A 15,006-nucleotide genomic window follows, 5' to 3' on the forward strand; every position below is an offset into this window, starting at 1 on the left:
TTCTTATTGCTATGAAGGTGTATAGGTAGAATTTAGGAAAAAATTTAGAGGAACATATCAACTCCACCTTTAGGATTTATATTCTGTTATAAAATACACATAGAAATTAGGAGTTTAAAAATACCGTGCACCATTAAATAGAGAGAAAGATCAACGCTTGGCTACAGCTTTCCTTAATGGCTCATTTTATGTTTTTTCCAAGGTGAAATCATCAGAATTGTTGCAAATCAAAGGAAAAGAAGTTAAGCAAAGGCGGAAGAGTAAATTAGGAATTACACAACAGAGACAAAGAAAGGTTTCAAAACCCCTGTGTGATCAAAACCTACCTAAAAAGAGGTAAATTCCTTAACTTTACAAATTTAAGTGCCTGAAGAGAAGTTATTCAGTAGCATTGATACCTGAAAGTGTGTTTTTAAAGGAAAACTAAATGTTTCAGAAATTCATGTCTGAGATCCAACTTAAACCTTCTCACAGGAAGAGTTGGTGGCAGGTAGTACAGTTAAGGGTATGTATGTTGTACTCCACACTGTTTTTTTTTTTTTTTCTGGCCACGCCACGTGGCATGTGGGATCTTAGTTTCCTGACCGGGGATGGAACCCGTGCCCCCTGCATTGGAAGTGTGGAGTCTTAACCACTGGACCCCCAGGGAAGTCCTCCACACTTCTTTCTACTCTTTTTTTTTTTTTTTTTGACCAATGTACTTAGTTTAATGACATAGCAATAGCTAGAATAAAAATATTAACATGTTAGATTTGATATTTTTGGTCACTGAAGTGCCTGATTTGGATTGGTTAATTTTGTTATGATAAAATAAAAGACAACCCAGCACAAAATGTCCATAGGCCAGTCGATTTGGAAATTTAGACGGCCTTATTTTTCTCTGCTATCATTTCATGTTTCATTCCCATCCCCCCACACATTTTCAATAGGGTTTCTTATTACACAGGGGTGCAACCATAATTTTGAATAATACTGTGTAAATGCAGTTTAGGTTTATGATCTATCTTTTGCCAGTCATCTTGTTGAAACTTATTTTCTCCTTATTTTTCCACTAGGTTTTTATGGGTTGGTTTATTCTAGATTCTTCTTCATTTAACTCTTTATGGGGGCTTAAAGAAGCTTTAATTATTAGCTTTTGTTGTTGCTTAGGGCACTGAAAAGTGTGCAGGACATGGAAGGCAACCTTTTTATGGCCAGCCTAAACTTTGTAAATGGATATTACTCACAATTTAGTAGCTGAGAGTAGACTCATGGGAAAAGAATTCCGAAGTTTATGAAAGAGTCAAATTGGCATTTAAGTGACCCTGTACATGCCATTGCTTATCTGCATTGCTTTAAGCTCATTTAGTTAGCAAGATTATGTATTAAAACAAATAGTGACAGCAGACAACAAGTATTTTACCTTCAATAAATAGTTACTGTCAGATTATCAATGAAGCAGAAACTTCTTGATTTTTTTTTCTAAAAAACCTTGCATTTAGTGCATTAGGCAAAGTAGTGTGGCCACACACAGAGACAGTCTTTTCTTTTTTATGTCTTAGTGTTTCAAAGAATGACAAATAGTCCTGTTTAAGGAGAGTGTGCTATAAAAACACACAGCCTTTCTTAAGCATGCCAAAAATATTTGTAGATCTTCTTGATATATATAGTACTGTGTTAATTCATTTACTGTGTTAATTCATTAAAACTGAACTCAGAAATCACCATTATAAAGAAATAAGAATGAGGTGCAGAGGAATAAAATCTGATATTTAGAAAGTTTATATGATAAAAGAATTTAGGAAAATCTTTTATTCACTGCTCCTTTTTCTTAATCAATTTTTTACCTAGCTTTTCTCACCAGTGACTAGCTTCCAAATTAAGTTGTTTCCTTAGGAATTCAGCCATCCCTTAAAAACACAGTGTTATTTAGCTCAACCAAGGGAGATTCACTTGCAGATCTATATTTTTAGAGTATGATGGGAACATAGGAATTCAGATTGGTTCTGATGCTTTTTTAAGGAAAAAAGAAAATCTGTAATGTAATCTCAAGAACATTCCACTAGCCAGGACCTGTCCCAGATAGAATGAAGATGTAGGTGAGCTTGACATCAGAACTCACCTTTTTCTCTCCTCTTTTTCTTCTCAGTCCGTTCTTAGGAACCCTGAGTGCCTGGGATCTTTGGCTTCCTGGAGACCCATTTTCACTCCCCAAGTTATGTCTCTTTGTCTCAGACATTTTCAAATGTTTTAGATTTACCTCTCTTTTCCTCCCCCACTTAAACATGTTCAAATTTCATGTCCTGTTTTTTGGGGGGCCCTATGCTGTTTCGGAAATGACATAAACCACTCTCTATTAGTGATTCAATGATGTACATGTTGTGCCTAGCAATGGGTTAGATGCTATGCAGTGCAAATAAATAACAACAGCAATAAAAATAAGCATTTCTTGAGAGTTCCAGGGACCAGGAACTGTTATTGTTATCCATTTTTATAAGGCAAGGGTTAAGAATTTTTGTTCTCATTCTGCAGAAGACCTTCAGAGAGACCAGTAATAGAGTTTGCAAGTGTTAGAATTAGGATTCTGATCCAGGCCCAGCTAACTCCAAAGTCTATATTTATACTATGCAAGTCTATATTTTTACTTTGCTTTATACTAGCATATTTATACTATGCTTCTATCCAGGTACGTGGAGTGGTCAGTGGACGGATCTGCATTAACCCATTAGATAAAGGGTCAGAATGGGTGGGACAAGAATAGGGGAATGTATGAAAAGAGATTTGTAAGAAAGTAAAGTTTGCAGAGAAGTTTGTCCTTGAGTTATTGTTTGGAGAGTGTTTAGACATGGACAAAAAGATAAGCAACATATCCATAACTTAAAGAACTGAGAGGTCTTTCTGGCCCTGTGAATTGTCCTGGAGACAACACCTGCCATGTGAGAGACACTGTTTTAAATGCATTCATTCCTTTCTATCTTAAAGCAGCTTTACCCAGGATGCACTAATGTTGTAATTCCCAGCTTACCAAACGTTGTTATTCTCAACTTACTGAGGTATTAAGAAATTAATTACTTGCTTATTGCCAAGTGATAACTTTAAACAGGATTTGAACAGAGGAAGTCTGACTGCAGAGCCTACATTCTTAAACACTATGCTAGAAGTAGGGCCAGATACTAAGAGCCTTGAAACTTAGAAAGAGGAAGTTAGATGCATGCAGCAAGCAACAAAAAAACATTGTGCTGGGGAGAGGAGTATTTGAAGATCGGTGTGATAGAATTTTGAAGGATGTATGGAAGGGGGAAGAGACAGGGTGCAGTGCTTAATCCGACTGGAAGACCTTTGCTCTGCAAGCTGAGGTGATGAGGACTCCAACTGGAGTGTGGTAGAAGTGAGCGGGGAGAAGGAGCACACCTGAACAGCTCTGTCCAAGGGAGAAACTCAGTTTTTCATTGGATAAGCAGGTGAAGGACAGAGGAGACAAAGATGACCCCAATGTTTTGTATCTTGAAGATGAGGCATCTAGGTGAGATAGTGATATCAGACATGGGATTTGGGAGCCCTCAGCACAGAGGAAAGAGCTGAAACACTGAAGATGATTCTTCTAATGTGGAAAGAGTAGCTCAACCTTGGAAGCCCCATACCAGTTCGGAAGATGGTGAAAGAAAAAACAGTGACTAAGTCAAATTATGATGAACTTGAAAGGTAGATGGAGAGCTGGGATAGTGCAGGCTGAAAAAAGCTCATGGAGGAAGAGCAATTTCAAGAAGAGTCAACAGTATTGCCAGCTGTGGCTTGGAGGTCACAGAGACCACGATCTAAAGATCTAAAGTTCATTTGATTTGATTTGATGAAAAGGTTATTTGGTTAATGTAAGAATATAGCTTTAGTAGGGAGGTGGGGATGGAGTAGTACTGGCTAAGGGCCACTTTCTCCTCAGGGGTCATTAACAGACGTTAATAGGAAAGAAATTTGACTTACAGTTAGCAGCATTGTGTGTAGATCCTAGTAGCCACTCACTGATTTTGTGACCTATGCAAAATAAGCCTGCTCCAAAATAAGGATAATAATACCTCCCATGTAGTTTCATTGTGGAAGTTAGAGAAGATGTGTGTGGATCGCCTAGCACAAAGTCTGGTGCATAATAGATGCTCAAAAAGTATTTGTTGATTGGAGGGGATGACAAGTGTGACAGTGGGGATTAAGAAAGCAGATCGTCATGGCCTCTTCTCTATTTTGGAAAGGCAGGAAAGAGGCAAGTTCTAGCATGGTGGGAAGGAAGGTGCTACGTTAACTTAGAGAGACCCAGGTTTCCACTGATGCTAGTTAATGGATAATGTACTGTATTGTTGTGCTTCTTCAGGGACACGAGCATTTGTGCAGAGTAGCAAAGAAGTAATGTATGATTGCTGGTTATGGTGTCACTGACTGAGTTACAGAGTTCCGGAGAGAAGAGATTTGGGTGGGGTGGGATGATAATGAGTTTGCTGTTAGACCTGTCGATTCTGAGATATCTGTAGGATATATAGGTTGAGATCTTCAGCAGGCAATTGTATATATGGCTGAAGATCTGGTCAATGGCCTGAGATTGTAATATTACATTTTTTAGAAACTACTGTACTAGTTTTAAATGTGATCTCTCCTACATTTAGACCTCTTTTTTTAGAGCCGGAACTAAACTGTCAATGTGAATGTATTTTGCATCTAAAGAGCACAAAATGATAAAAAGAGGCCCGCTTTCTTATCTCTGTGGCAGAATTCCACGAGACTACTCCACTCGGACCCTTCACGATCTGTGCGCCACTATCCCAGCCCAAGAACTGCCCATTGACTTGCGCCTGGCTTCTCGAGTGTATCATACAGCCGACAAGAAAGGCCACAGTACTGTACTTGGAGTATGTGGAACCTCTTTCTTAGATGATCGCTATACAGATGAAGAGCAAAGAGATAGGTAAGAATTCCACTGGTAATTTTGTTTTAAACTAGATTTAAATGGCCAAAGAATTTCTGCCTTTGAGGCTTAGATTTTGAGGAGTTGCTTCTGAAAGGAGCAGTTTTGGTCCTTTCCATTCCTTCCCGGTACATACAGAGTCTAGGTCAGTGTCTTCATTTCCTGCCATTATTGACATGAACCATGCCCTATCATATAAGGTAAGTTTAGTGGTTTATGGTTCCCAAAGAGTGTCACATACATGATCTCATTTGTTCTTTGTAACAACTCTGTGGAGTACAGATGTGGAAATTGAAGCTTATAAGAACCAAGCAACTTTGCCAGGCTTATACAACTAAGAACATCACAGATTTGGGAGTTGAAGCCAGTTTTTAGATTTCAGCATCATTGGGCATGCTTGGGTCCAGGGATCATGTACAAATGTCATTTCCTCTGGACCTTTTTCCATTTCTCCTTGTGTCTCACTTTCCTTTGGTATGTGAGTATTCTTTTATGGAGAGTATATAATTTATAGCATCCTCAAATGAGAGGAGAAAAGGGAAGGGGGCTAACATTTATTTAACAGGAACTGTATTCCTTGCACTGTGCTGTGTGCTTTGCATCTTTCCTGTTTAAATCTTCAATCATAAGGGAGAAGTCATAATTTCCATTTTATTCATGGAGAAACTTAGGCTTTATAATATCAGGTAACCTGCCCAAGTTTTATCTCTAGATAGTGATTAGAATACAGATTTGTGGGACTTCCCTGGTGGTCTAGTGGTAGAGAATCCGCCTTCCAATGCAGGGGTCGCGGGTTTGATCCCTGGTCAGGGAACTAGATCCCACATGCGCAGGGCAACTAAGCCCACATGCCACAACTACTGATCTCATGCACCTCAACTGGAGAGCCCGTGTGTGGCAAACTACAGAGCCCATGCGTGTTGGAGCCTGTGCGCCACAACTAGAGAGAGAAAACCCGCACGCCACGAGAGAGAAGCCCGCGAGCTACAACGAAAGATCCTGCATGTCTCAACGAAGATCCCGCATGCCGCAACTAAGACCTGACACAGCCAAAAACAAAAAACAAAAAAACAAGAATCCGGATTTGTTTAACTTAACTTTTCTCAAACTTTTTTTTCATTATCACCCCAGTAAGAAGGCTTTTTAGACTCCCCCACCCAACTTCCCCTCTCCATTATATTGTAGTGCTCTAGATATACTGTATATCTGTTTATGGTACTGTATGTATATCTGTGCCTTACTTACACATAAAAAGAGTAAGCTTTTTCACCCCCTGCCCTCCCCAGCCACTAATTTTCACTCCCTTGGGGGTGATATCACCTGCACATAGAGAATGCATGCTCTAAAGTTTCTTGTCTTTCAGAAGAGCTGGTAGGAATCCTGAAAAATCATCTATAACAGGTTTTTAAAATACTAAAATATTAAATGTTAAGTTAAATTTAAGTAGATGTATGTTTAGTGTTATATTTGAACTATTCTAGATATATAAGAATAATATTTTAAAAGATCACTTTTAATTAACACTATCAAAAAATTGTAAGTAACTGACCCACACTTTTCATGCTATATTCTGATCCCATTTCCTCAAACTTCACTTTTAGTAAAAATTGTAACACCTTACTGCATTCTTTTTTTTTTTGTGGTATGCAGGCCTCTCACTGTTGTGGCCTCTCCCGTTGTGGAGCACAGCCTCCAGACATGCAGGCTCAGCGGCCATGGCTTACGGACCCAGCTGCTCCGCGGCATGTGGGATCTTCCCGGACCAGGCCATGAACCTGTGTCCCCTGCATCAGCAGGCGGACTCTCAACCACTGCGCCACCAGGGAAGCCCCTTACTGCATTCTTTTAAGGCTTAAAGTCATGGTTTCCCTGTGTTTAGTAATCACAATGCCATTCAGTATGAATCCCCAAAAGAAGTTCAGTCTCATGTTTATTTTCTGTTAGGCAAAAAGATTTTTTAAGGGATTTATGTGTTATTCATAATTTTATGAATAAAATTATATGTGAAGAATTTTAGAAATTTCAGAATTGCTCCAGTATCTCTGGTAGATTATAGAAGTTCCATATGACTTCTTTGGAATGTCTTTGAAAAGCCTAAAGCTGAGAGTGGACATAAAGACATAAACATAATCCAGTAGTTATGAAACTACTATATTGAGTCATTTCTATTAGTACTCTGCAAGCCAAGCATCCTTGGCTTACAGCTTCTATTATTCATGCAAAGTGTTAAAAATACTGATTTCTTTCCAATTCTAAATTTTTTTTCAAGTAGGTCTCACTTTCTTTTTCCAAGAGAGTCAATAAATGTTCTATTTGATGATGATAATTCTTGGCAATTTGTTCCTAAGTACCAAATAAGAAGTTAATTTAAGTACTGAATATTTAATTCTCTGGCATCCATCTCTTGAGGATTACCTTGCTAAACATAGCTTAACCTTTTCAAAATATATCTGTCTGCTGAGCCTACAAGTTCAGAGAAATGTATAATTTTTTCTGCACTAATAAGTTGTCTCAAGAAAGGTAATTGTGAATACAAAATGAATACCCTTTCACTTGGTGGCTTTTTAGTTTTTCTGTGCAATGAACAGTTCCACAAAGCATAATACTTGTGGTTATATAGTTTTAATGCTTTCCTAATTTTGCACAAAGTAACTGTTGTTTGTGGGAAACACCAAGGATATTTTAATGGGATAGAGTGGGTGCATAAATTTATTTAAAATAGCAATGTACTGTTCAAACATGTTCATTTTGCTAAATAGCAGTTTTGATTAGAACTATAAAAATATTCCATATTGATCATATTTTTACTTTTAAAGTTTCTGTATTGTAAAGAAGTTTATAGACATCTAAGAATTAGAACTCTTAGCATGGAATTTTAGATTTGGGGTTTTAAAATAAGGGAAATTATTAAAAGTGTTTAAACACTTAGATTAGTGTTAACAGTTTGGTGAGTAGTCTTCTGAACATCTCTGTGTAAACATGTGTTTAAACCATAGATGGCATTCTATAGACTTATATTTTCCACTCAAGGTTATGTGTGAACACTTAAATTACTTCATAATATTTGCTAACTTAACCATACTGCAGTGTAAGAAAATTCCTAGGTGTGGCATTATTTATTAAAATTTTTGGTTTAAAAATTTTGATGCATATTGCTGAACTTCTCTCCAGAAAAATCATACCAGTTTATATGCTTACCAACAATTTATGGTATTGTTCATTTCCTTTCAACCTGGCCAAACCACTAATTGTCAATCTTCTGGATCTTTTCCTAATCTGATGAAGAAAAATATCTCTTTATTTATTGTTTTATTCATTTCTAATAAGATTGAGCATATTTTTGGATGTCTCTTGGTTATTTGTTTTTCTCCTTTTGAGAATTACCAATTCATATTCTGTTATCATTCATCTTTTTCTTACTGATTTATAAGTGATCTTTTTATATTAAAGATTTTTATCATATATAATGTAGAGTTTAAAAAATTGTTTTGCTTCCTTTTCAGTTTTATTTATGTTGTTTTATGCTATCCAGAAGTTGTATGCTAATACAGAAGTAGTGAAAACTGGCAATAGTTCCCTTCATGTGTTCTAGTCTTGGTGTCATTCTTAGAAAGGGCTTTTCTACACTTCAATTTAAATATATTCTGTTGGGGCTTCCCTGATGGCACAGTGGTTAACAATCTGCCTGCCAATGCGAGGTACATGGGTTTAATCCCTGGTCCGGGAAGATCCCACATGCTGTGGAGCAACTAAGCCCGTGCGCCACAACTACTGAGCCCGTGCTCTAGAGCCTGAAAGCCACAACTACTGAGCCCACGTGACACAACTACTAAAGCCTGTGCGCCTAGAGCCCGTGCTTTGCAACAAGAGAAGCCATGACAATAGAAGCCTGCGCACTGTAATGAAGAGTAGCCCCCACTCACTGCAACTAGAAAAAGCCAGCACACAGCAACAAAGACCCAACACAGCCAAAAATAAAAACAAACAAATAAATATAGTCTGTCATATTTTCTTCTAGTAATATTATGGCTTTCTTTAAAAAAATTAAATCTTTGATTCATCTTTAATTAGTTTGATAAGAAGAATAAGCATTAATGTTTCTTTCCTAAATGACTAGCCAATTGCACAATATCGTTTATTCAATAAATCCTCTTTTTCTCACTAATTTGAAATGCCAACTTTTCATACCTTAAATTCGAATGTGTTATCAAGACTATTTATGGACTTACGTTCTATTTCACTGATTTTTCTATGTAATATGGCTTGTGTATTTTGTTGATCCACCATCAAGAAAGAGAGAGCTGGTGGCAAAAATGCTGTCTTGGAAAACATTGGCTGACCTTCTCAAGTCAGGTACCCTTATAGCCAGCTTCTGGTGGTAAGCAGTGCTTAGACTATAGATCCCAGATTTAGCCCTCAACTCAACTTCAAATTACAAGGGAAATTCCTAGTCACATTTTCGAAAAACGTGTACAGACTATTCTATACATTAAAACAGCAGTGACTACAACAACAAAAATTAGAAAAGCAAAAGTTAAATGTCAGAATTCAAAGTTTAATTTCATTTATTATTTTGCTACAAAATAATAATAAAAATACAAATATGCAAGAAAATACAAAAAAGGAAAAGTTACTCAAAATCCTGCCATCCAGAGATAATACTATTCTTAAGTATATGATTCCAGACTTATCTGTATGCAAATAAATCACATGGAACAAAACTTGGATAATGCTATGTAAAAAATGTTTTGTAACCTGATTTTTAAAACTTATTATGTTGTAATTATCTTTCAATGTCACGAAGTACAGATCTGAATAATCATTTAAATTGATCAGTAAATATTTTTTGTGTACCTACTGTGTGGCAGGCATTGAGTTAGGCACTAGGTAAGCATCTGCAAACAAGAGAAACATAATCCCTGCCCTCGGGGAATATGGAGATTAGCAGAGAAGAAAGGTGGTGAATTAATTATTGTGAATGTGACAATTAATATGCAGATGTGCAGTGTATGGAAGCATGTAAGAAGAGTTCCCAATTATCTGGGGGAGATTGAGGAAATGATACTTAAATTGAAATCTGAGGAATAAATAGAAGATAGCTAGGAAGAGGGGAAAGAATTTTTTTAGTTTCTTGCTACTCAAAAGTATAGTTCACAGACCAGCAGCATCACCATCACCTGGAAGCTTGTTAAAAATACAGGTGATTCGTATGCACATTGAAGTTTGAGAGTCCATGCTGTGGACAGTTGGAACCCATTTGAGAATTGGAAAGATGTCAAGCAGTAGTGAATAGGAAGAGCAGTGTGCAGTTGATGCTGGAGAGGACACAAGAGTCAGATTATGTAGGATTTATAGATGCTCTCTATGTGTATGTGAGAGCATGTCTGTGAGGACTTGGGGGAGAGATTTTTATTCACAGTTTATGGAGACACCACTGATAGGAGTTTTTGAGGAAGAATGACATGATCAGATTTGTTTTAAGATATCACAGTCCTCATTGTGACTTCTCAGTAGCACTTAACACAGTTAATCATTTGCTTTTCCATACAACACCTTTATCCCTTGGCCTCAGGACTGCATTCTATCTTGGTTCTATTCCTGCCTCCTTTGCTATGTCTTCGTAGTCTCTGTTGCTGGTATCTCCTCATCTCTTGACTTCAAAACATTGGAGTGCCCAAAGCTTATCCTTGGACCTCAGATTTTCTCCTCTAACTATACTCTCAAGGTGATCTTATCCAGGACCATGGCTTTAAATATGATCTATATGCTGATAACTATTATTAACTAAGATAAATGATTAAGGACTGTAATTGTCCTTATAATAACTAAAAACTGAAAACAATTTAAGTGTCCATCAATGGAAGACATTTTATAGTGCATCCAATGATGGGATGTATTGGAATTGCAGTAAAGAATAAGGTAGAGCTCTGTGTGCTGAAATGAGTTAGAACTAAGTATATAAACAGATTTGTGATTATGTACAACAAATTTTTTACCTGGAAGAAAATTCAGGAAACTGTTAACTGTGATCCTTCTGTTTTCCTTGTAGATTGTACACCAAATGGATGAAAAGTGAAACTCAACTTATTTTTTGCTTTATTTATATGGTATATGTTTGCTCTTTCTTTTACTTTTACTTTTTCTTAGTTGTGTCCCTTGTAGATTGCATAGTATTGAACACTTTTTTAAGCCAATCAGAAATGAATTCTCTTATAGTAGATTGGATCACCCCATATTCATTTATTGTCATATCAGATGCATTTGGTATTATTCTTGTCATCTTATTTTGTAGTCTCTCTCTTTCTCTTTTGCTTCTTTGCTCTTTCCTATAATCTGACATATTTGTCAACATTTGTCTATGTGTTTTTTGTTTGTATCATTGTCTTATATCTAATGTTGTGAGACAGAAATCTGAAATTTAAATCTTATCTTATTTGCATGTAATTTATTTCTTCTCCACTCCTAGATGCTTATAGGGTTTAAATTTTGCTTTAAATTTAATAATTTCACTAGCATATGTTTGGGAGTGGATTGTTTTCTAATTACTTTTTCCTGGTACATGGAAAGCCCTTTTGATATGCAAATACAGCTCTTCAGTTTAGGGCTTTTTCTGTTTTATTTCGAGTAGTGTTTTCATTCTGTTTATTTGGTACATTTCTTCAGGAATATCAATTAGCCATATGTTGCATCTTCACTATACGTCACCTACATTTATCATCTCCTTGCCTACATTCATCTCTCAAACCTATGTTCTATATCAATGGTTTCATTTTCTGAGATGTAAATTTTAAAAATTTGTTCTAATTACCACTTTTTATCACTATGGCATTTTTCTTATCGTTCTTAATTCTATAGACTCTTAAGGAAAATCCAAGTCTTTTGTTTTATCTGAACTTTACCTGGTTCATGAAAGCATTAAAAAAATTTATTTTGACAGCAAAGAGCAGACCTTTTCAAAATATTTTTTGATTTGTATAATAAAACTCTTCTAAAAGAGTGTTCGTCATATAATTTTTTGAATACTATATTTCTTTCTTATGCTTTGCAGACTCTCTTCATAGAACTCCTATTGGATTTTCCAGTGTACTCGTCTTTGAATGAAGATAGGTCATTTCTGGCTGCCCAAAGTTAATATCAGATAGCTTTACCTGGCAATTCTTTTTTTTTAAATTAATTAATTTATTTTTTAACATCTGTATTGGAGTATAATTGCTTTACAGTGGTGTGTTAGTTTCTGCTGTGTAACAAAGTGAATCAGCTATACGTATACATATATCCTCATATCTCCTCCCTCTTGAGTCTCCCTCCCACTCTCCCTATCCCACCCCTCTAGGTGGTCACAAAGCACCGAGCTGATCTCCCTGTGCTATGCAGCTGCTTCCCACTAGCTATCTATTTTACGTTTGGTAGTGTATATATGTCCATGCCAATCTCTCACTTCATCCCAGCTTCCCCTTCCCCCTCCCTGTGTCCTCAAGTCCATTCTCTATATCTGCGTCTCTATTCCTGCCCTTCCCCTAGGTTCTTCAGAACCTTTTTTTTTTAGATTCCATATATATGTGTCAGCATACGTTATTTATTTTTCTCTTTCTCACTTACTTCACTCTGTATGACAGACTCTAGGTCCATCCACCTCACTACAAATAACTCAATTTTGTTTCTTTATATGGCTGAGTAATATTTATGTGCCACATCTTCTTTATCCATTCATCTGTCGATGGACACTTAGGTTGCTTCCATGTCCTGGCTATTGTAAATAGAGCTTCAGTGAACATTGTGGTACATGACTCTTTTTGAATTTTGGTTTTCTCAGGGTATATGCCCAATAGTGAGATTGCTGGGTCGTATGGTAGTTCTATTTTTAGATTTTTAAGGAACCTCCATACTGTTCTCCATAGTGGCTGTATCAATTTACATCCCCACCAGCAGAGCAGGAGGGTTCCCTTTTCTCCACAGCCTCTCCAGCATTTATTGTTCGTAGATTTTTTGATGATGGCCATTCTGACCAGTGTGAGGTGATGCCTCATTGTAGCTTTGATTTGCATTTCTTTAATGATTAGTGATGTTGAGCATCCTTTCATGTGTTTGTTAGCAATCTGTATATCTTCTTTGGAGAAAGGTCTATTTAGGTCTTCTGCCCATTTTTGGGTTGGGTTGTTTGTTTTTTTTGATATTGAGCTGCATGAGCTGCTTGTATATTTTGGAGATTAATCCTTTGTCAGTTGCTTCATTTGCAAATATTTTCTCCCATTCTGAGGATTGTCTTTTCATCTTGTTTATGTTTTCCTTTGCTGTGCAAATGCTCTTAAGTTTCATTAGGTCCCATTTGTTTATTTTTGTTTTTATTTCCATTTCTCTAGGAGGTCGATCAAAAAGGATCTTGCTGTGATTTATGTCATAGAGTGTTCTGCCTATGTTTTCCTCTAAGAGTTTTATAGTGTCTGGACTTACTTTTAGGTCTTTAATCCATTTTGAGTTTATTTTTGTGTATGGTGTTAGGGAGTGTTCTAATTTCATTCTTTTACATGTAGCTGTTTTCCCAGCACTGCTTATAGAAGAGGCTATCTTTTCTCCGTTGTATATTCTTGCCTCCTTTATCAAAAATAAGGTGGCCATATGTGCGTGGGTTTATCTCTGGGCTTTCTATTCTGTTCCATTGATGTATATTTCTGTTTTTGTGACAGTAACATACTGGCTTGATTGCTGTAGCTTTGTAGTATAGTCTGAAGTCTGGGAACCTGATTCCTCCAGCTCCGTTTTTCTTTCTCAAGTTTGCTTTGGCCATGTGGGGTCTTTTGTGTTTCCATAGAAATTGCAAGTTTTTTTGTTCTAGTTCTGTGAAAAATGCCAGTGGTAGTTTGATAGGGGTTGCACTGAATCTGTAGATTGCTTTGGGTGTTATAGTCATTTTCACAATATTGATTCTTCCAATCCAAGACATGGTATATCTCTCCATCTGTTTTTATCATCTTTAATTTCTTTCATCAGTGTCTTATAGTTTTCTGCACACAAGTCTTTAGTCTCCTTAGGTAGGTTTATTCCCAGGTTCTTTTTGTTGCAATGGTATATGGGAGTGTTTCCTCAATTTCTCTTTCAGATTTTTCATCATTAGTTTATAGGAATGCAAGAGATTTCTGTGCATTAATTTTGTATCCTGCTACTTTACCAAATTCATTGATTAGCTCTAGTAGTTTTCTGGTAGCATCTTTAAGATTCTCTATGTATAGTATCATGTCATCTGCAGACAGTGACAGTTTTACTTTTTCTTTTCTGATTTGGATTCTTTGTATTTCTTTTTTGTCTCTGATTGCTAAAATGGCTAAAACTTCCAAAACTATGTTGAAAAATAGTGGTGAGAGTGGGCAACCTTGTCTTGTTCCTGATCTTAGTGGAAATGGTTTCAGTTTTCACCACTGAGGACAGTGTTGGCTGTGGCTTTGTCATATATGGCCTTTATTTTGTTGAGGTTAAGTTCCCTCTATGCCTACTTTCTGGAGAGATTTTATCATAAATGGGTGTTGAATTTTGTTGAAAGCTTTCTCTGCCTCTATTGAGATGATCATATGCTTTTTCTCCTTCAGTTTGTTAATATGGTTTATCACATTGATTGATTTGCATATACTGAAGACTCCTGCATTCCTGGGATAAACCCCACTTGATCATGGTGTATGATCCTTTTAATGTGCTGTTGGATTCTGTTTGCTAGTGTTTTGTTGAGGATTTTTGCATCTGTGTTCATCAGTGATATTGGCCTCTACTTTTCTTTCTTTGTGACATCTTTGTCTGGTATTGGTATCAGGGTAATGGTGGCCTCATAGACTGAGTTTGGGAGTGTTCTTCCCTCTGCTATATTTTGGAAGAGTTTGAGAAGGATAGGTGTTAGCTCTTGTCTAAATGTTTGATAGAATTCGCCTGTGAAGCCATCTGGTCCTGGGCTTTTGTTTGTTGGAAGATTTCTAATCACAGTTTCAATTTCAGTGCTTGTGATTGGTCTGTTTATATTTTCTATTTCATCCTGGTTCAGTCTCAGAATGTTGTACTTTTCTACAAATTTGTCCGTTTCTTCCAGGTTGTCCATT

At 36.7% G+C, this 15,006-nt stretch overlaps 1 protein-coding gene across 1 annotated transcript in view; it reads left to right on the plus strand.

Moving 5' to 3' along the window:
- The window catches only part of LOC309802905 (uncharacterized protein), a gene marked incomplete at its 3' end in the record, with an annotated part of 179,809 nt that overhangs the window by 98,479 nt on the left and 66,324 nt on the right, over positions 1 to 15,006 (plus strand). Inside the window, exons 5-6 of the mRNA XM_082618776.1 lie at positions 203 to 336; positions 4,733 to 4,927. Coding sequence (XP_082474902.1) covers positions 203 to 336; positions 4,733 to 4,927 — 329 coding nt within the window. The remainder of the gene's footprint in view (positions 1 to 202; positions 337 to 4,732; positions 4,928 to 15,006) is intronic.

The sequence above is a fragment of the Mesoplodon mirus genome (assembly GCF_964341445.2).
Source record: "Mesoplodon mirus genome assembly, chromosome: 4".
Taxonomy (NCBI): domain Eukaryota; kingdom Metazoa; phylum Chordata; class Mammalia; order Artiodactyla; family Ziphiidae; genus Mesoplodon; species Mesoplodon mirus.